The 22,887-nt window shown below is 41.4% G+C and overlaps 1 protein-coding gene across 1 annotated transcript in view; it reads right to left on the bottom strand.

Moving 5' to 3' along the window:
• Positions 1-3,161: 3,161 nt before the first annotated feature.
• TSHR (thyroid stimulating hormone receptor) overlaps positions 3,162-22,887 on the bottom strand; it is a gene marked incomplete at both ends in the record, with an annotated part of 164,221 nt that continues 144,495 nt past the window's right edge. The window contains 2 exons of the mRNA XM_082855132.1: positions 3,162-4,575; positions 6,689-6,877. Of these exons, the coding sequence (XP_082711258.1) occupies positions 3,162-4,575; positions 6,689-6,877 (1,603 nt within the window). The remainder of the gene's footprint in view (positions 4,576-6,688; positions 6,878-22,887) is intronic.

The following is a 22,887-nucleotide window of genomic DNA, read 5'->3' on the forward strand; positions in this document are numbered from 1 at the left end:
TGCGGCCTTCTCCACTCTAAGTTATCCACCAACTCAAGGCCAGAAACTTTCCATCTTTCAGAAAGTCATCAAAGACTTGGGTGTGTTGTTGGTACCATTTCTCCTGTTTACAATACAGTTTTGGCTTGATCCCATTTTATATGTTCTCACTGTCATTTCAGTGGAATTTGAAAAAGGAAGATTGATAGATGCCAGAACTCATCCATCACTTTGAGCTGGAACTCTATATCTTTTGAAGTAGAACATATTGCTACCAAGTTTTTCTTGTCCCTTTAGGTATTCAGAATGAATGAGAATCACACCACTGTGTTATGATACAGTTTTTTCTCCAAAACCTTCAAGCAGTGAGGAGTATTTGTTCTCAAACTGTTATTGGGTTTTTTGGGGGTTTTTTTTTTGGTTTTTTTTTGCGGTACGCAGGCCTCTCACTGTTGTGGCCTCTCCCGTTGCGGAGCACAGGCTCTGGACGCGCAGGCTTAGCAGCCATGGCTCATGGGCCCAGCCGCTCCGCGGCATGTGGGATCTTCCCAGACCGGGGCACGAACCCGTGTCCCCTGCATCGGCAGGCGGACTCTCAACCACTGAGCCACCAGGGAAGCCCTGTTATTGTTTTTAATTCTTATGATTCCAGTTTCATCTTCTTGCCCTCACTTTTACTTTATTGCCCCTCTCATGGTGCTGCCTTGTAATAGACTCTCTTTTTCTAATCAGCTGCTTCTGATATGCAGCAGATTATCCATAGAGCAAGAGTCAAATTTTGAGGGTTTTTTGAGAGACACTCCTTTGAGCAACATGCTTAAATTTTAGGGCATGAATTTTTGTGACATCTATTGTGACTGACTTGAGGCTGTTTGTCCTCACTGATTTGGGTCTATCTTTAGACAGTTGGAATCTTTAGATAGTTGCCAGATAAAGTGAACTCTGACCAGGTCTTGTAGATTTATTATCTTCATTAGAGCACTATATAAATTCCTAGTGTCAACACCAATCGTTGTTTTTCTCTTAGATTCATTGCCTCTCAATGAATCATAATTCATTTAACCATGAGTAAATTTTTTCACATGAAGACCATTTACAACCAAGATACAATATTATACTTAAGTTATTAGTAGTCAATAATTTATTTATTAATATGGATTTATTAGCCCATGTGCCAATTTTTTTCCTGTCTTTAGTTTTAACACATATAATAATAACTCTAAAGAAGCTCACAAAGTACAAAAAGCAATACTTTAGGACTCAGCATAGTCATTTCATAGGAAGAAAATTTACTTCATGTTGCAAATGCAAATTTTAGCAACAATTCTGTCGAAGTTACTTTTCTAGGACTGTTTCCAAAGCATTATTTCAACTACTCAAGATAAAACACATTATTTATCAGGATGTGGTATTTCAAAATGTTACAGATGAGAAATACATGTCAAAGGTAACACATTTGTTTAATTTCATTAGTTACAAGTGAACTGGTGGACTAGTCATGATTTTAGGTGTGTGTAATATTTCTACTAAGACATCTAATCCATGTCTCACTGATGATCAGGAGTGGGTATGGCTATTGAGAGATTCCAGGTAAGTCAGGGTCACCATCTCTGGGGACCCACTGGGCCCACTTGCCCCACTCCATAGACTTAACACAAGCTTTTAATTCATGCTGTGGTTTTAATGCACAGTGTGGTTCATGAGCACTGAGAAGCAAATGCCATCTCCCTTTGGGATGAAATTAAGGGACTGTCTTGACAGATAACCTGGAGAATACATCTATAGATAAAAATCCTGACCATATTAAGTAAGGGAGCACTGTTAGGGAATAAAGATTTTATGTCCAGTGGTCAACAAGGTTGGAAAGAGCTGGCAGTTTCAGAGAGAAGAAACCTCTCTTTAGTACTGTATTGTGGGTCAGAAAAGGCTAAGTAAAGAAACCAATCCCTGAAGACAAGTTAAATGTTTGAAGTGAACCTGCACAGTGAAGTAGTAACTCTAAATAACAAGCATTTGCAAAACCACCCTAACCCTAATTCTATTGTGTGAATATCAATCTGGTTTTGGCCTGATAATTATAGCTGTGTAGATCTAATAATTAGATGAGTGGTTCAGAGTCAACCCAATATGGTCACTCAATAGAATTTCTGGTTCAGACATCATAACCAAAAATGAAACAAAGAAAAAATTTGCTGGGTCATATGTCTAGGCTCCAAAGAGAAGGAGATGGCACATTGTTTTTCCTACAAGATAGGAAAAACAGATTCTGCTTCCTTATTGTTTTTCTTTCTCTTTGTCATGGCAACCTATGTTTTGAGGGAAAGGGATATACATGGAGTTTTAAAACTGGAAGAGGCCATCAATCTCCTTCATTTCTACAGACTTTAGAAGCCCAGTAATTTGCCCAAGATCCAATAGTAAACTAGTGTCCAGCCTGCTTTATTAATCAGTGGGAGATATAGTGTGCCCCACTCATAATTCCCACTTGTCACTATTTATAAGTACTTTCTAGAGTTCACATCTTTAATGCCAGAAGACTGGCCAAGAAGAGTAATTCTTAGTCTGCTCAGCCACAACAGCTGAAATCTTGCCAGTTTTTCCGGGCAACAGTTGGGTCACATCAGGTAGATTCTTGTGCAGAGATGATTAAGTTTCAGAGTCTGAAAAAACAACTCAAATCTACACCTTCCCCCTCCTTCATGTGTCAAAATAGCTGTTCTGTGCATGATGTTCTGCTTGACTTTTCAGTTTCTAGGGACTCAAACTCTCTTGGGTTGTATCAGGGAACATGAAGTGGAACTAAACCAACATGGGGCCAGTTTTATCTTGTGGTCACCAACCAAGTTAATAGCATTTGCCATTTGCTGAATCTCTAGTATGAAATATGCCATACGAAAGTGAGAAAGCTCAGTGTCAACATGGCTCAGGTGATATTTACTAAGCATTTTATACAATGTCATCACTGCACTTAGCATCCAGCAACTCTTCCAGAAAGTATACATTACTTTGATATCACCTGGGATTCAGACATGTCGGTAGCCTCTCTTCCTTCTTGGAGGCAATGATTAGGTTAAGGCTAGTCCCTGTCCAGAGCTGAACACTACCTGCAGGTTGGGTCAACTGTGTGTTGTGTCAGTGGTTGGAATGCATGCTCAAGAAACCAGCCCAAGTCCCCCTACCACTTACAAAACTGTTTGCTTATACTCTTTTGAGATTTGGTCCTGCTTATTTGGGGTTAGATGGGAGTTTTCAAGCAGTTCATAGTTGTCCTGCATGTTGGGGAGACTTTGCCTCATGTCTTGGGTAACCTTTTGGACCTGAAAACCGGTGCTGTTCTTTGCAGAAATTCTCTGACCCCGGTATGCCTGAGCCTGACGTTTACAGATACCGAACTTGCTGAGCAGGATAAACACATCCCTCTGGAAGGCTTTGGTGAAAATGGCATAGAGGAATGGATTGGCACAGGAGTTAAGTGGGTAGAAGAGAACCAGCAAGATTTTGGAGTTGGTAACAGTGATGAGAGGCTTGTTCATAAGTGCTGACAGAGCATAGAATGAGATTGGGGCCATGCACATGAAGTCAGTGAAGATCAACACAGCCATCCTTTTGGCAATTTTGGTGTCTTTGTCCCCCGGGTTGTACTGGGGATTCCGGACTGTGATGTAGATCTTCACGTAACAGGAGCAGACGATGATAAAGGCAACTATGTTGAGCAACAGAACAAGGATAATATATGCCAGGGCAAGAGGAGTCTCGGTGTCCATGGGCAGGCAGATACTGACCTTAGCATAGCTGCTTATTCCCACCAAAGGGAGCAGGGCGAGCAAGAAGCAGCAAACCCAGCCCCCAACCATGATGGCGTAGGCGTGCCTGAGGCGGATCTTGCGGTCCAGGCGCATTGCGAAGGTGATGGCGTACCAGCGCTCCAGGGTGATGACTGTCAGTGTGTACACTGACAGTTCGCTGGCAAAGACGGTGAAGAAACCAGCTGTGTTGCACCCAGGGCCTGTCTGCCAGTCGATGGCATGGTTGTAGTACTCAGACTGCGTGTAGAGGTCTACGGAGGCTATGAGGAGCAGGTACATCCCCATGCAGAAATCTGCGAAGGCCAAGTTGCACATGAGAAAGCGTGGGACAGTCAGTTTGTAGTGGCTCGTGAGGAGGATGACCAGGACAAAGACATTGCCCAGGAGAGCCAGCAGACTAACAAACCACACCACGATTCTCAGGAATTTGTAGCCCATTATGTCTTCACAGGGGTTGAACTCATCCGACTTGGGGGTACACACCATGTCTTCACTGCCCCCACACACTGTGTAGTCATAATGGCTGTCAAAGGCCTGTAGGGTCTCTTCCTGGGGGTTTTTGAGCTCTTGGCCAAAACCAATGATCTCATCCTCTTGTTCTTCTAAGAAGATGTAATAATGAGAGTTGCTGTGGGTATCCTGGAACTTGGAGTTTTCCTTGTACCCAGCGCTGCCGTCACCCAGATCCTCTTCATAGTCTTGTTCGAAGGGACCATTTACAGCTTTCACAGATTTTCTCTGACGCAGGCTCCGAATACTGCTCTCATTACACATTAAAGACTCAAAGATTCTGCAAGGCAGTAGATATAAGTCACCACTTGCTGAAAACACTCTAATAGTCCCCACAACACTTAGCAAAATATGCAAACTACTTCGTATGATATACATGATTCTGTGAGATTCTACGTGATCTGGTCAGGCCTGTCTCTCCTATGTCATTTCCTATAACCCTCCCCTCTCCAAGTGTGATCCACTGACATTGGTCCTTATTTCTCATCTGCAACCGGTTCAAGAACAGCAGTGACTTAAAAAAAAAAAAAAGTATGGATGCTAGAGTCAGTCTGCCTAGGTTAGGATCTGATTCTACTATTTACTGGCTGTTTCATCTTGGGTAGGTCTATGAACATTGGTTTATTCATTTGTAGAACGGGATAGGGAGAGTATCTATTTCATTTTGGATTGTTAAAGGATTAGATGAGTTTATCATTTTGAAGTTCTTATGACAGCACCTGGAACATTGTTAGTGCCATGTATATTTTGGTTATTATTTTTTTTCCTCTTCAGAGCTTTAGAATTCCATGTTCCCTTTGCCTGAAAAACTCATGGCTGCCTCTACTCATTATTCAGTTTTAAACTCAGATTTTCTTTCCTCAGAAGAGGCTTCCTTCATCTTCCTTAATACATTGCCTGAGCCTTGTGTTTATTTTCTTCACAGCACTATCTAATATCTTCTTTTTGTTTGCCTGTTTCTTTTCTGACTTCCCATTCTAGAACGTTAACAAAATGCAAGAAGGCTCTTGCTGTGGATAGGACAGTGCCAGGCACATAACAGGTGCTCAATAAATATTTATTGAACAAATGGACACTATTGTTCAGACATGCTTATGGAAGTAAGATTTAGTGTTTCACTAGCTCTCCAGACTGATATCAAAAGGGATTCTTTTTGGGGGGGGCCATGCCACACGGCATGCAGGATCTTAGTTCCTCGACCAGGGATCGAACCAGTGCCCACTGCAGTGGAAGCACAGAGTCTTAACCCCTGGACCACCAGGGAATTCCCCAAATGGGATTCTTTAACTGGCTTTAGCTGCTGAGCAGATTCATCTATTGAGCTCTGCTTAAAATGCCTGGTGGACTGCCTATTCCAACCTGTTTGGAGGTTGACGAGACATCTGGATACTGCCCTCGGGGTCCACTTTAGCCTCCTGCCCGTCCCTGGTCCCTTTTCTGCTCAGGGCTGGCTGACACCGTCCCCATACACCACTCCTAGTTTTCTGCCGCTGTTATGCCCACAGTAGCTTTCTTTGCACAGCTGTTCAACTTTCCTGTTTGCTTCTATCCCCACAGCTAGATCCCAACTTATTTACAACTGCTAGTCTGAGTGCAGGAAGTCAACCCGCAGATATTATATAGAAACCAAGAGGGAGTGAATAAGAGATAAATGAAGAACAGACACAAAAGGGGAAATGAGACAGAGTGAAACTGTAGGTGAAGACAAGATTCAGAGAGAGCATGGGAGAAAAAGAAGGCCATCCCTCTTTTGCAGCCCCACAAGCAGCCTGTTAATAAAATAATACATATTATGAGAACTTAAATTCCAGGTCATGGTGATAGGTGTTTTCTACTCAGTTTCTCATTTGCTCTTCTCAAAACCTCTGTAAATGGTAGCATTACGATCTCCCTTCACAAAGGCTCAGGAAGGTTAAATGAGTAGGGTGGGATAACACAGCTAGGAAGTGGCAAAGCTGGGACACAAACCCAGGTGACTACAAAGCCCACACTGTAACCAGGGAGCTGTGACATTTGCAAGGCCTGAACTGACCAGGTAATCCAATTGCTTGTGTTGTTTCTAAGTTCGTCCTCATAGTTGTGGCACCTAATATGGGTTGGGTCTGGAGGCCAGAAATCATGTCGTGTAACCTCTACAAGATTCCTGCCTCTCCTACAACATCACCTAAAATCCTTCCCTCCCCTGCTGTGATCCAGCGACACAGGCCTTATTTCTTATCTGCAACCACTTTCGGTCTGCAGTCACTGTGTCCCATGAACTTCATGTCTCTGACAGATGTTTCCAAATTCTTCTTCACCTGGTTTTCAAACCACAGAGCTTCTTCCTCAAACCCAGAAATTAATTCAACTTCCACCAAAGCCTTTTGTCACTTATTCCAGACACTGTCACTTACCCTCTGATTTTCTTCTGATTCTTAAAAGCACAGCAGTGGCTCGGATAAGAAAGGTCAGCCCGTGTGAGATGAAGGAAACTCAAGGAAAGTGGAAGTTGCTTTAGAGTCCAAGTGTTTCTTGCTATCAATTCCTTCAGGTGTTCCAGGCCTTTGGATGGCAGGCCAGTAACACTGGTATGAGAGACATCCCTGGGAGAGAGAGAACAGTGATACAGAGAGATGGTGAGCAGCCAGGGCCTTCCAGTTCTTGGCCAGAAAGACAGACAGGCCTGAGATTAATGGGGAGATGACACGATGCTTTCTGCTGTAGAATATGCACTCTGAGTTATTACACACAGCCACTGGTCTAAGGATGGATATTATGCTTCTAAGTTGGTATGTTGCAAGGGACTTCCATTTCTATTGTTTAGAACTCCAGGATCTATCAGTACAAATAATACATAGTTCAGCAGACATTTTGTTTTACCCATTACAATACACACAAACTCTTGGAATCAGAGATGGATGTCAATTTTACTCTGGAAAACTACATCATATAACTACTAAATGGTCTCAAGAGGCAAGAGCAATAAATTTGAACAGGCTCAGAGGGGCCTAAATTGCTCCCAGTCTCTGTGGGGGCTAGGGTTTGGGGATTGATAAAGTGTTCATCGATATGGATCAATACCAGTATCATGAAAGTCTTCTCCTAATGACACAGAACTTGGGAGTCATAACCAGTTACGTGGTGACTTCATGACTCAGAACAATCTCGCCACAGATTCCTTAGAAGGCTGTAAATGTATTCCGGGAAAGAAAACTCCAGTATTTATATTAACAATTTGAAATGAGATTCAGATTGAGGTGGTGAGGCTGGGGACAGTGTAGACATTAGTGTCAGTTACTAAAGTAGAATTAATTCACGGCTTTTAGTGTGACATTTTCTGCTCTTTTCTCAGTCCCACAGAATCCAGGTTATGTATCTTGCTCCATCATTTTTACTTGTGTTGAGTAACAGCCTGAATAAGACCATAAATATTTAAACTAACATCTCTCTTATTTTATATTTTATCAATTGAATTAAATTGACCTTCATTAAATATTCCTTCTTTTTACAGTCATATTTTTAATGTTTCATGTAATTAGTAATGACTGATTAGCAAATGAATTCCAATAGTTTCCACTTCTACTCCACATTATTGTAATTGGACTTAGCTGGAATTTACATTCTCAGGGTTCAAGGCTGCTAGAACTTGCAACTTGCTTTTTATAAACAGGAAGCTTGAGTATTAACCCCATTCACTGCAGAACTGTGATTATTGGGGGGAGGCTGTCATGTTCGCTATTTTGTTTTATATTTAATTTAAAAATTCCATATTTCAGCATTTCCCAAACTTGCCTGGGGGTAATAATTACCCTTGGTGCTTGTTACTATATGATCCCCAGGTGATTTTTAACGTTAAGCAAGTACATTTGGAAAAACTGGCCTAAATGAATAACTTTGTGGTTAGTGAGAGAGTTGAGGAATTAAGCCCAACTGTGAGGTAAATGAGGCTGGACTTTGCTCTCCTGCCTCATCTTCCTTTGGATGCATCTCTTTCTCTTTTAGCTGTGTGTCTTCATGGTGTGGCCATCTTCATGCCTCCGGTTTTCTGGAGGCCACTTACGTGTCTCTTTTCTGTTGGTGAAACAAGAGAGCATCTCTTGGCTCCTTTTTTCTGCTTTGCTGTCTGTTGGATACACTGATTGTATGTGTTCATCTGAAAGAGTTTATCCTTCCAAGTCGTGCGTTTGCATTTTAATAGATATTTCTTTTTTTTACCCTTTCCCCTCCCTGTATCCTCAAGTCCATTCTCTAGTAGGTCTGTGTCTTTAAATAGATATTTCTTGAGAAAACACTTTAGTAACCATTCCTGTTACTGCATGACAAAATACCCCCAAACTAAATGACATCAAACAACAATCTTTTTATTACAAGCATAGCTTTTGTGGGCCAGGAATTTGAACAGGGCATGGAGGGGATGGTTTATGTCTGCTCTGTGCTGTCTGGGACTCAGCTGGGAAGGCTTGAAGGTTAGGACAGCTCAGTGGCTGGGGGCTGGGATTATCACGAGGCTCCTTCATATCTTCAGGTCTCTGGAGTCTTTGAACATAGATCCAGGTGCAGCAACCCCTCCAGGAACTCGTTAGCAACCTGGGGGGGGAGGAATTTACTCCCTGATTTGTCTGAGTGTCTGCAATGAGCGTTTCCCAGGTAGCCTCTAGTGGGGCTGAATTGGGAAGGCGTTTTTGGAAAATGTGTATAAACTTTGTGATGGAAACATCTGTAACATAATTGGTACTTGGCCTATAGTAGGTGTTCAATGTTAATGCCCTCCTTGCCACAATCTGGAGTTTAAGCTCAAATCAGAAGCAAGGAACCAAGCAAATACAGCTCCAGCCCAGATCTTGGCTTATATAGTCAACTGCTTATTTGACATTTCCATATGGATTTTTCACAGGCATCTCCAACTTGACAGATCCATCCCAAATTTAGCTTCTAATCCCCCACCCTGACACCAACCTGCTCCTCGTCCATTTAATCGAGCAAAATGCAGGGATTTGAACTCCAGAAGAGCTCGTATTTGCATCTCTAATGGAAGCTCTCTGGTTCAAGCTAACAGCATCTCTTGCTGTGGTAGTTTTCTTGTCAGCTCTTACTCCCTTCCAGTCCATTCTCCACACAGCAGTAGAGTAGTCGTAACATATGGGTGGAGCCAGGTCATTCTCCTGCTCAAAACCTTGCGGTGACTTCCTAATGTACATGAATAACATCTACTCTTCATACCATGCTTGTCAAGGCCCGCAGATCTGGCCCTTGCCTTCCTCTCCAACCTCATCTCAGGGCCATAGACTGCTTACAGCCCAAATTAGAATCTATCTGGAGCCATCTCACTCCCAACTGGCATGAGCCACTTGATGTAGCTCTAAGTATCCATTAAGCCTACTGCTCCTAAAGTGCTCTGAGGTACGGCCCTCTCCTGATGTAGGCTGCTGCACTGGTGCTACTTCAGCCCTACAGAGTCAAGCAAGGAGAACAACGGCTTCCCCTCCAACACCCCCTTTTAAAAAAATTTAACCTCTGTTGCAGAGATCTAAAGTTTTAATCAGACAGCTCTGAGTGTTGCAGAAAGGAAGGTAGGAGCTCCTGTACTTCCCAGTGGATGTAGCACTGTCTCTCTTTTCAAAATTACCCAATGGAATGATTCTTCCCTCTAAGCCTGCTGGTATTTCTTTATTTCCTGCCCACCAAGTGCCATCTTCCAGGGCTTATGTCCTTGTGGATTCTCTCTTGTCCTTGTTCAGTATTCATGCCATGAATGTTTACAGTAAAATGCAATTGAGCTAGACCCCCAATCAGATTTCAGCTCTGCTGTTTATGGGTCTACAGTGTCATGGTTCTCATAACTACCACCTTAGTTTAGGTCTGAATTACATTTCAACTGAGTTTTGCAAAAACTTCCGGACTCGTCTCCCAGAAAGTGTCTACTAATTCTGCCTTCAGACTTAGGACAGGATGTTCTTTCTAAAACTTGGAAAGAACAAGTTTTGTTGCTTTCCAGCTTGAAACCCATGGTTCCTCCAATGTCTACAGTTCACGCTTCTCTAAGTCTCTGCCCTCTCTCCAGCGCAAGTCTCTTCCTGAATTCTGTGTTGTCTTCTTTCTTGGTTTTCTCCCTCATTTCACTGGAGTACATTTTCTTCCTTCCTTCCTTCCTCCCTCCCTCTCTCTCTCTCTCTTTTTCCTTCTTTCTTTCTTTTCTTCCTTCCTTCCTTCCTTTCTTTCTTTTTCTTTTCCCGGCTTACAAGATCTTAGTTCCCTCACCAGGGATTGAACCCACGCCCTCGGTGGTGAAAGTGCAGAGTCCAAACCACTGGACCACCAGGGAATTCCCTGGAGTACATTTCCAAGTAATTTTTTGGAGGTCATATATGCAAGATATTTTCTGAGTCCTTGTATGACTGAAAATGACTTTTTTCCCTACTCTTGTATTCAATTGACACTTTACCTGGCTATAAATTTTAGGTTGCAAATCACTTTTCTTCAGAATTCTAAAGGCTTTACTCTATTGAATTCTAGCACCCAGTGTTGCTTTTGGTAAGTACGGTGCCATTCAGGTTCTTATTCTTTGGTCATTTTTTTTAACATCTTTATTGGAGTATAATTGCTTTACAATGGTGTGTTAGTTTCTGCTGTATAACAAAGTGAATCAGCTATCAGTATACATATATCCCCATATCCCTCCCTCTTGCATCTCCCTCCCACCCTCCCTATCCCACCCCTCTAGATGGTCACAAAGCACCGAGCTGATCTCCCTGTGCTATGCAGCTGCTTCCCACTAGCTATCTATTTTACGTTTGGTAGTGTATATATGTCCATGACACTCTCTCACTTTGTCGCAGCTTACCCTTCCCCCTCCTCGTGTCCTCAAGTCCATTCTCTACCTCTGTGTCTTTATTCCTGTCCTGCCCCTAGGTTCTTCAGAACCATTTTTCTTTTTTATTTAGATTCCATATATTCTTTGGTCATTGATGTGATTTTACTTTCTGACAGCTTTTATAGCCTTCTCTCTTAGCTTTATTGAGATATAATTGACATATATTACGTTCAAGGTGTACAACATGATGATTTGAGATATGTATATATTGTGAAATAATTATATGGCCTTGTCTTCCCTGGTGTGAGATTTCATGAAAGTGTGCCTTGATATAGATATAGATCTTTTTTCATTTATTGTGCTGGACACTGGGATAGAGGGGTCCCTTCAATCTGGAGACCTGTGCTCTTCACCTGTAAGACAATTTTTGGTATTGTTCCCAGGATAACTTGTGCCTTGGAATAACACAATAACTTGAGTTTCTTCCCTGGAATTCCTGGTAAGTGGAAAAGGACCATCCTGGAACCATCAGACATATCTCCATCTTTTCTTATAATTTTCTGCTATTATTTTTATTGAATCTTCTGGTAAAATTCCTTGATTGTATCTTCCATCTCTTCTAGTGAATTAAAAAATTAAAACAATATCCAACTTTATTGAGGTATAATTGACAAATAAAAATTATATATATTTATGGTGTACAAAGTGCTGTTCTGATACATGTATACACTGTGAAATGATTACCACAATCAAGCTAATTAACATATCCATCACCCCACACAGATGTAATGTGGTGAGATGTAGTGTGGTGAGAACACTTAAGATTTACTCTCTTAAAGACTCAGACATAGGACTTCCGGGAAGATGGCGGAAGAGTAAGACGCGGAGATCACCTTCCTCCCCACAGATACACCAGAAATACGTCTACACGTGGAACAACTCCTACAGAACACCTACTGAACGCTGGCAGAAGACCTCAGGCCTCCCAAAAGGCAAGAAACTCCCCACGTACCTGGTTAGGGCAAAAGAAATAAATAAACAGAGACAAAAGGATAGGGACGGGTCCTGCACCAGCGGGAGGGAGCTGTGAAGGAGGAAAAGTGTCCACACACTAGGAAGCCCCTTCGCGGGCGGACACTGCGGGTGGCGGAGTGGAGGAGCTTCGGCGCCGCGGAGGAGAGCACAGCAACAGGGCTGCGGAGGGCAAAGCGGAGAGATTCCCGCACAGAGGATCAGGGCCGACCAGCCCTCACCAGCCCGAGAGGCTTGTCTGCTCACCCGCCGGGGTGGGCGGGGCTGGGAGTTGAGGCTCGGGCTTCGGTCCAGAGGACTGGGGTTGGCGGCGTGAACACAGCCTGCAGCGCGTTAGTGCACCACGGCTAGCCGGGAGGGAGTCCGGGGAAAAGTCTGGACCTGCCGAAGAGGCAAGAGACTTTTTCTTCCCTCTTTGTTTCCTGGTGCGCGAGGAGAGGGGATTAAGAGCGCTGCTTAAAGGAGCTCCAGAGACGGGCGCGAGCCGCGGCTAAAAGTGCGGACCCCAGAGACAGACATGAGACACTAAGGCCGCTGCTGCCACCACCAAGAAGCCTGTGTGCGAACATAGGTCACTATCCACACCCCCATTCCGGGGAGCCTGTGCAGCCCGCCATTGCCAGGGTCCCGGGATCCAGGGACAACTCGCCTCAGAGAACGCACGGCGTGCCTCAGGCTGGCAACGTCACGCTGGCCTCTGCAGCCGCAGGCCCGCCCCACACTCCGTGACCCTCCCTACCCCCGGCCTGAGTGAGCCAGAGCCTCCGAATCAGCGGCTCCTTTAACCCCGTCATGTCTGAGCAAAGAACAGACGCCCTCCAGCGACCTACACGCACAGGCGGGGCCAAATCCGAAGCTGAGCCCCTGGGAGCTGTGAGAACAAAGAAGAGAAAGGGAAATCTCTCCCAGCAGCCTCAGAAGCAGCGGATTAAAGCTCCACAATCAACTTGATGTACCCTGCATCTGTGGAATACATGAATAGACAACGAATCATCCCAAATTAAGGAGCCGTGTGGATGAAAGGCTTTTGGTGCTGCAGCCAGGAGTTAGTGCTGTGCCTCTGAGGTGGGAGAGCCAACTTCAGGACACTGATCAACAAGAGACCTCTCAGCTCCACGTAATATCAAACGGCGAAAATCTCCCAGAGATCTCCATCTCAACGCCAGCACCCAGCTTCACTCAACGACCAGCAAGCTACAGTGCTGGACATCCCATGCCAAACAACTAGCAAGACAGGAACACAACCCCACCCATTAGCAGAGAGGCTGCCCAAAATCATAATAAGTCTACAGACACCCCAAAACACACCACCAGACGTGGACCTGCCCACCAGAAAGACAAGATCCAGCCTCATCCACCAGAACACAGGCACTAGTACCCTCCACCAGGAAGCCTACACAACCCACAGAACCAACCTTAGCCACTGGGGTCAGACACTAAAAACAACAGGAACTACGAACCTTCAGCCTGCAAAAACGAGAACCCAAACACAGTAAGATAAGCAAAATGAAAAGAGAAAAACACACAGCAGATGAAGGAGCAAGATAAAAACCCACCAGACCTAACAAATGAAGAGGAAATAGGCAGTCTACCTGAAAAAGAATTCAGAATAATGATAGTAAAGATGATCCAAAATCTTGGAAATAGAATAGACAAAATGCAAGAAACATTTAACAAGGACCTAGAAGAACTAAAGATGAAACAAACAATGATGAAATGAAATGATGAAATGAAACAAACAATGATGAAATGATGAAATGAAATGAAAAATAATCTAGATGGGATCAATAGCAGAATAACTGAGGCAGAAGAATGGATAAGTGACCTGGAAATAAAATAGTGGAAATGACTAATGCAGAGCAGAATAAAGAAAAAAGAATGAAAAGAACTGAGGACAGTCTCAGAGACCTCTGGGACAACATTAAACGCACCAACATTCGAATTATAGGGGTTCCAGAAGAAGAAGAGAAAAAGAAAGGGACTGAGAAAGTATTTGAAGAGATTATAGTTGAAAACTTCCCTAATATGGGAAAGGAAATAGTTAATCAAGTCCAGGAAGCACAGAGAGTCCCATACAGGATAAATCCAAGGAGAAATACGCCAAGACACATACTAATCAAACTGTCAAAAATTAAATACAAAGAAAGCATATTAAAAGCAGCAAGGGAAAAACAATAAATAACACACAAAGGAATCCCCATAAGGTTAACAGCTGATCTTTCACCAGAAACTCTGCAAGCCAGAAGGGAGTGGCAGGACATATTGAAAGTGATGAAGGAGAAAAACCTGCAACCAAGATTACTCTACCCAGCAAGGATCTCATTCAGATTTGATGGAGAAATTAAAACCTTTACAGACAAGCAAAAGCTGAGAGAGTTCACACCACCAAACCAGCTCTACAACAACTGCTAAAGGAACTTCTCTAGGCAAGAAACACAAAAGAAGGAAAAGACCTACAATAACGAACCCAAAGCAATTAAGAAAATGGGAATGGGAACATACATATCGATAATTATCTTAAATGTAAATGGACTAAATGCTCCCACCAAAAGACACAGATTGGCTGAATGGATACAAAAACAAGACCAATATATTTGCTGTCTACAAGAGACCCACTTCAGACCTAGAGACACATACAGACTGAAAATAAGGGGATGGAAAAAGGTATTTCATGGAAATGGAAACCAAAAGAAAGCTGGAGTAGCAATTCTCATATCAGACAAAATAGACTTTAAAATAAAGACTATTAGAAGAGACAAAGAAGGACACTACATAATGATCAAGGGATCGATCCAAGAAGAAGACATAACAATTGTAAATATTTATGCACCCAACATAGATGCACCTCAATACATAAGGCAAATACTAACAGCCAAAAAGCGGGAAATCGACAGTAACACATTCATAGTAGGGGACTTTAACACCCCACTTTCACCAATGGACAGATCATCCAAAATGAAAATAAATAAGGAAACACAAGCTTTAAATGATACATTAAACAAGATGGACTTAATTGATATTTATAGGACATTCCAACCAAACACAACAGAATACACATTTTTCTCAAGTGCTCATGGAACATTCTCCAGGATAGATCATATCTTGGGTCACAAATCAAGCCTTGGTAAATTTAAGAAAATTGAAATTGTATCAAGTATCTTTTCTGACCACAACGCTATGAGACTAGATATCAATTACAGGAAAAGATCTGTAAAAAATACAAACACGTGGAGGCTAAACAATACACTACTTAATAACGAAGTGATCACTGAAGAAATCAAAGAGGAAATCAAAAAATACCTAGAAACAAATGACAATGGAGACACGACGACTCAAAATCTATGGGATGCATCAAAAGCAGTTCTAAGAGGGAAGTTTATAGCAATACAATCCTACCTTAAGAAACAGGAAACATCTCGAATAAACAACCTAAGCTTGCACCTAAAGCAATTAGAGAAAGAAGAACAAAAAAACCCCAAAGTTAGAAGAAGGAAAGAAATCATAAAAATCAGATCAGAAAGAAATGAAGGAAACAATAGCAAAGATCAATAAAACTAAAACTGGTTCTTTGAAAGGATAAAAATAATTGATAAACCATTAGCCAGACTCATCAAGAAAAAAAGGGAGAAGACTCAAATCAATAGAATTAGAAATGAAAAAGAAGTAACAACTGACACTGCAGAAATACAAAAGATCATGAGAGATTACTACAAGCAACTCTATGCCAATAAAATGGAAACCTGGAAGAAATGGACAAATTCTTAGAAAGGCACAACCTGCCAAGACTGAATCAGGAAGAAATAGAAAATATGAACAGACCAATCACAAGCACTGAAATTGAAACTGTGATTAAGAATCTTCCAACAAGCCAAAGGCCAGGACCAGATGGCTTCACAGGCGAATTCTATCAAACATTTAGAGAAGAGCTATCACCTATCCTTCTGAAACTCTTCCAAAATATAGCAGAGGGAGGAACACTCCCCAACTCATTCTACGAAGCCACCATCACCCTGATACCAAAACCAGACAAGAATGTCACAAAGAAAGAAAACTACAGGGCAATATCACTGATGCAGAGAAAGCTTTTGACAAAATTCAACACCCATTTATGATAAAAACCCTGTAGAAAGTAGGCATAGAGGGAACTTTCCTCAACATAATAAAGGCCATATATGACAAACCCACAGCCAACATTGTCCTCAATGGTGAAATACCGAAAGCATTTCCACTAATATCAGGAACAAGACAAGGTTGCCCACTCTCACCACTCTTATTCAACATAGTTTTGGAAGTTTTAGCCACAGCAATCACAGAAGAAAAGGAAATAAAAGGAATCCAAATCGGAAAAGAAGAAGTAAAGCTGTCACTATTTGCAGATGACATGATACTATACATAGAGAATCCTAAAGATGCTACCAGAAAACTACTAGAGCTAATCAATGAATTTGGTAAAGTAGCAGGATACAAAATTAATGCACAGAAATATCTGGCATTCCTATACACTAATGATGAAAAATTTGAAAGTGAAATTAAGAAAACACTCCCATTTACCATTGCAACAAAAAGAATAAAATATCTAGGAATAAACCTACCTAAGGAGACGAAAGACCTGTATGCAGAAAATTATAAGACACTGATGAAAGAAATTAAAGATGATACAAATAGATGGAGAGATATCCCATGTTCTTGGATTGGAAGAATCAACATTGTGAAAATGACTCTACTACCCAAAGCAATCTACAGATTCAATGCAATCCCTATCAAACTACCACTGGCATTTTTCACAGAACTAGAACAAAAAATTTCACAATTTGTATGGAAACACAAAAGACCCCGAATAGCCAAAGCAGTCTTGATAACGAAAAACAGAGCTGGAGGAATCAGGCTTCCTGACTTCAGACTATACTACAAAGCTACAGTAATCAAGAGAGTATGGTACTGGCACAAAAACAGAAATATAGATCAATGGAACAGGATAGAAAGCCCAGAGATAAACCCACGCACATATGGTCACCTTATCTTTGATGAAGGAGGCGGAATGTACAGTAGAGAAAGGATAGCCCCTTCTATAAGTGGTGCTGGGAAAACTGGACCGCTACATGTAAAAGTATGAGATTAGATCACTCCCTAACACCATACACAAAAATAAGCTCAAAATGGATTAAAGACCTAAATGTAAGGCCAGAAACTATCAAACTCTTAGAGGAAAAAATAGGTAGGACACTCTATGACATAAATCACAGCAAGGTCCTTTTTGACCCACCTCCTAGAGAATGGAAATAAAAACAAAAATAAACAAATGGGACCTAATGAAACTTAAAAGCTTTTGTGCAGCAAAGGAAACCATAAACAAGACTAAAAGACAACCCTCAGAATGGGAGAATATATTTGAAAATGAAGCAACTGACAAAGGATTAATCTCCAAAATTTATAAGCAGCTCATGCAGCTTAATAAGAAAAAAGCAAACCACCCAATCCAAAAATGGGCAGAAGATCTAAATAGACATTTCTCCAAAGAAGATATACAGACTGCCATCAAACACATGAAAGAATGCTCAACATCACTAATCATTAGAGAAATGCAAATCAAAACTACAATGAGATATCATCTCACACCAGTCAGAATGGCCATCATCAAAAAATCTAGAAACAATAAATGCTGGAGAGGGTGTGGAGAAAAGGGAACCCTCTTACACTGTTGGTGGGAATGTAAATTGATACAGCCACTGTGGAGAACAGTATGGATGTTCCTTAAAAAACTACAAATAAAACTACCATATGACCCAGCAATCCCACTACTGGTTATATACCCTGAGAAAACCATAATTCAAAAAGAGTCATGTACCAAAATGTTCATTGCAGCTCTATTTACAATAGCCCAGAGATGGAAACAACCCAAGTGTCCATCATCGGATGAATGGATAAAGAAGATGTGGCTCATATATACAATGGAATATTACTCAGCCATAAAAAGAAACGAAATTGAGCTATTTGTAATGAGGTGGATAGACCTAGAGTCTGTCATACAGAGTGAAGTAAGTCAGAAAGAGAGAGACAAATACCGTATGCTAAAACATATATATGGAATTTAAGAAAAAAAAATGTCATGAAAAACCTAGGGGTGAAACAGGAATAAAGACACAGACTTACTAGAGAATGGACTTGAGGCTATGGGGAGGGGGAAGGGTAAACTGTGACAAAGCGAGAGAGAGGCATGGACATATATACACTAACAAACGTAAGGTAGATAGCTAGTGGGAAGCAGCCGCATAGCACAGGGAGATCAGCTCCCTGCTTTGTGACCGCCTGGAGGGGTGGGATAGGGAGGTTGGGAGGGAGGGAGATGCAAGCGGGAAGAGATATGGGAACATATGTATATATATAACTGATTCATTTTGTTGTGAAGCCGAAACTAACATACCATTGTAAAGCAATTATACTTTAATAAAGATGTTAAAATGAAAAAATAAAAAGATTTACTCTCTTAGCAAATTTCAAGTATGCGATATAGTATTAACTATAGTCACCATGCTGTGTATTAGACAGTCAGAACTTAACACTGCATAACTGAAACTTTGTACCTCTTGACCCACATTTTCCTATTTCCCTCATCCCCCATCCCCTGGCAACCACCATTCTACTGTTACTATGAGTTCAACTTTTTTGATTCCACAAATAAGAGGAATCATGCAGTATTTGTCTTTCTGTGCCTGGCTTTGAATTTTTTAAATTTAGCTTGATGAGAGCTGGGACTCTGCCTGTTCTGTTTATCGCTATATTTTTCGCACACAGACTGGTGCTTAGAAGACAGAAGGCTCTGAATATATACTTGTCAAATACATTTTTAAAGAGTGCTTTCCTGTTTTATCTTCCTTTTTTATAGCATGTTTGAGGACGCATACACACAGTTAGGAGCATGAGTTTTCAATTCACACTATATGGATTTGTATTTTGGCTTCCCCACTTACTATCAGTTACTTAACATTTTGTGCCTCATTTTCTTGAACAGTAACTGACAGTGTGTTGTCAATGAATATTAGTCATTATTATCATTACTGTTATAGGGATAAAACATCTTCTCAGATTTATCTCAGGTCACTAATTGTTGCTTTGTAAAAAGTTCTTTTCTGTTCTCTTTAACGTCTTTGGTTCCTCCAGACTCATGCCCCTCCCCACCCCCACCCCCCATTTGTTTTTCTTGGTTTTGATCTTTCATGTTAGAAGCATTCTTTGGCTTGTGTTCCTTGGTGTCACATTCATGCTGAAGAACGAGGCACTGAAAATCTGATAGGGAGCTTGTCTACCAGTAGACTGTGCTTTAGGGCAATTCTGTGGGGAGATGGCCATTATGCTGCTGAACCCTAAAATGCCAATGTGGAGGTCTTTTTTGTTTTAGAGTTTTTCAACTTCTTCAGAAAAGAGACTTCAATCTCCAGCTTAGAGGGGAGGTACTTGGCTGTTGGTGTTTTGCATGAATGGGGTGGAGGGTTACCATTTCCAGACAGAGACCTTCAATTAATCCTTTTGTTTTTAGTCCCACATCTCTTGCCACATGTCACATCCATCACTGCTAAATCTCATACCCTTCAGAGATTCTGCAGGGCAAGGAAGTTGCCTCTGAATATATGCTCCGTGTGGGTTTTGCCTCCTTCTCCTCTGCCTTTTTTCCCCCCAGAATTCTGTAGCTGTCCAGGCCATCCATTTGCCCTCACCCGTCTTCTTTGTCCTTGTTGATTTATGTACATTAAAATTTTCTTTCCCATCTTTTAAGAGGGATCTCGGGAGGGAGAAGAAATAAAGGCTTAAGTTCAATGCATCATCTTTGACTTTTAATCACTACTCCATTTAGCATGTAGAAGTGTGCAAGAGCTGAGAATGAATACTTATTGAGTGCTGAGCCACACTGGACAATCTCCAAATCTGGAGTTGATGGAGAAAGAGCCTCAGTCTGAAGAAATCCTCAGACTTAACAAGGCAGGGATCATTTTAAGTTATTTGAAGCTGTATCTTTTCACATTCATCTAAATTTTTATTTGACCACTTTGAATCCAGAATTTCCTAATAGTGTATCTTTCCTAAAATAAATCCTGCAAAATATAGTTTAATTTTTAAATTTTGGTTTTGAAGTGATAACAATATGGAGAGTAGCTATCAGCTGTTAAAGGACCTGAATTCCTTTGTGAATGCAGCCATATCGAATGAAGCCTACTAGCTGGAGGGCCTCCCTCTCTCTTACTGACTCTGGCACTTTCCACAAGGAGCTCATCAAGTGATGGGCACTGAACTTCAAGAGAATTTGTCTCTAGCAAGTATTTGCTCACAAAACAGAATGCAGCTGAGCTGAGCCTGGCAGACAGTTTGAAGTCTAATTGCCTAGGTCATGGGAACCATCTCAAGTTAAGTGTCTAATGAAAGTAACAGGACCTGAATTTGGAGAGAGTGAGGCCTGCAGGGTTATATACTGGGCAAGAATATCACCAAATTTTAAGGATGCCAGGAAAAAGAAAAGACCCAACTGATATTTGATGTCATAGGAAGAACAAATTGCTCCTCAGAAGCAATTAGGTGCTCTAGCATCCCCAAACATTGGAACAGTTTCTATTTTTGTGTGAGAGATTTTGTTATCAAATACACGATTAACCTTTGATGAATTCAATTGCAAATTAAATAAGCACTAATCGGCTTGCCAATGTTTCAGCAGCAATTGCAAGTCTCTTTTATGTTTGCTTGTAATGGATGTGGGGTTTTCTAAAGGTCAGTATGTAGAAGCTGATCCATTATAAATGTGTAGTCACATCTGTAAATTGGTAGATGAAATGCATCTAAGAGCAGAAAGAAGATTAACTTACTGCTTAAAAAGCAGTTTAATTAATTTATTGATACTGAGTTAAAAATAACTAGGGCTTAAAAGCTATAAGTTCAAGACAGTGAGCTTGTTTAATTATTTGTTTAAAATTTTAAAACAGCATGTGCATTTATTCAATAAGTATTTATTGATTGCTTTCTATGTCTCAGGTACAGTTCTAGAATCTAGGGTTATAGCAGTTGACTAAACATGCAGAAATTCCTGCTCTTCTTATGCTTACATTCTAGAGAGAGGGATAATTTTTTCTAAAAAGTAACAGTATGTTAGATGATAAGGATAAGTACCATGGGGAGAAGCAATACGGAGTAGGGGAAAGGAAGAGCCCAGAGGTAAGTCACAATTAGAGATGGGGATGGGTGTCAGGGAAGACCTCACTGAGGAGTTGGTTGAGTGAAGATCTGAAGGAGATGAGGGAGAGAGCCATAGTTATATCTGGGAAAGAGCCTTCCAGGCAGAGAGACCAGTCAGTGCAAAGTCCCTGGGATGAGAGTGTACCTGGTATGTTTAAACAAGCAGAGAGGCCAGTATGGCTGGAGCTGAGACAGTGGGGGATTAGGAAATGTGGAAGAAGAAGTCAGAGAGGTAATAGGGAGCCAGATCATGTGCGCCTTGTAGGCCATCAAAAGGACTTTGTCTTTTCATCACAGTGAGATCAAAAGCCTTCAGAGGAATGGTACAATCTGACTTATTTTAAAAGGATCAAACTACTGCTTTGAGAATAAACCAAAGGGAGCAAAGGGTGGAATCAAGGAGACCAACAATAGACAAGATGGTGCCCTGGACCAGAGTGGTAGCAGTGGAGATGCTGAGAATTGTTGGAGTTTGTATAGATTTAAAATGTAGAACCAATGGGATTTTCTGATGGATTTGGATATGGGGTCTAAGAGCAAGTGAGGTCAAGAATGACTCCATGACATATGGTCTGCAGCTGGAAGAATGGAGTTGCCATTTCCTGAGATGGGGAAGCCTGAAGGTAAAGCAAATTTGGAGGAATGGTCAGAGGTCTAGTTTTGACAGGTCAAGTTTGAGATGCCTATGAGACATCCAGGTGGCAGTGTCAAGTAGGCAGTGTGTTATAAGTCTGGAATTTGGTAGAGTTGTCTGGATTGGAGACTTCTATTTAGATATCACAGGCATTATGCAAAGCCATATGAGTGGATGAGATCACCAAGGACACGGATAAAGAGAGATAAAAAGAAGGCCACAGGTGGAACGCTGGGGTACTCCAACAACAAGAGATCAGGAAGAAGAGGGAGAACCAGAGAGGGAGACTGGGAAGGAGCAATCAGAGGTGTGGAGAAAAACCAAGAGAGAGTGGTGTCTTGGAAGCCAGAAGAAGAAGGTATTGTAAGGAGGATGAAGTCATCAACCTAGTTAAATGCTTCTGAGACATGAACTAAGAATTGGCCATTTGATTTAGCAACTGTGGATGTCACTGGTGACCTTGAAAAGAGCAGTTTTGGTGGCATGGTGAAAACGTGATTGGAGTGAGCTTAACAGGGATTGGGGGAGAGGATTTAGGATTCTAGCCAACTCTTTTGTGATGTCTTGCTACAAAAGGACACAGAGGTAGATATGGAATTGAAGGGATATTTTAAAATTATAAGTAGTTCAGCATATAGTCCTGAAAGTTAAAGTATCGTTTAAAAATAAAAGAACACTTAAAAATAATAATAACTCTTTAAAGTCATCAAATATTCAATTAGTGTTCCAAGAGAGGCAAGGTAGTTGTCTCACTGGAGTCAGGAGCCAAGTTGACCTAAGTATTACAGCTGATTGATATGTCTCTTAGGTGTCTTTTAATCCATAGGCTCAAGAAATATTGTTTTTAAGATGGGAGAAACAATAGCATGTTTAAATGTCCATGGGAGATAATCCAGTAAAGAGGAAAATATAAATGCTAT

The sequence above is a fragment of the Leucopleurus acutus genome (assembly GCF_964270905.1).
Source record: "Leucopleurus acutus genome assembly, chromosome: 1".
Taxonomy (NCBI): domain Eukaryota; kingdom Metazoa; phylum Chordata; class Mammalia; order Artiodactyla; family Delphinidae; genus Leucopleurus; species Leucopleurus acutus.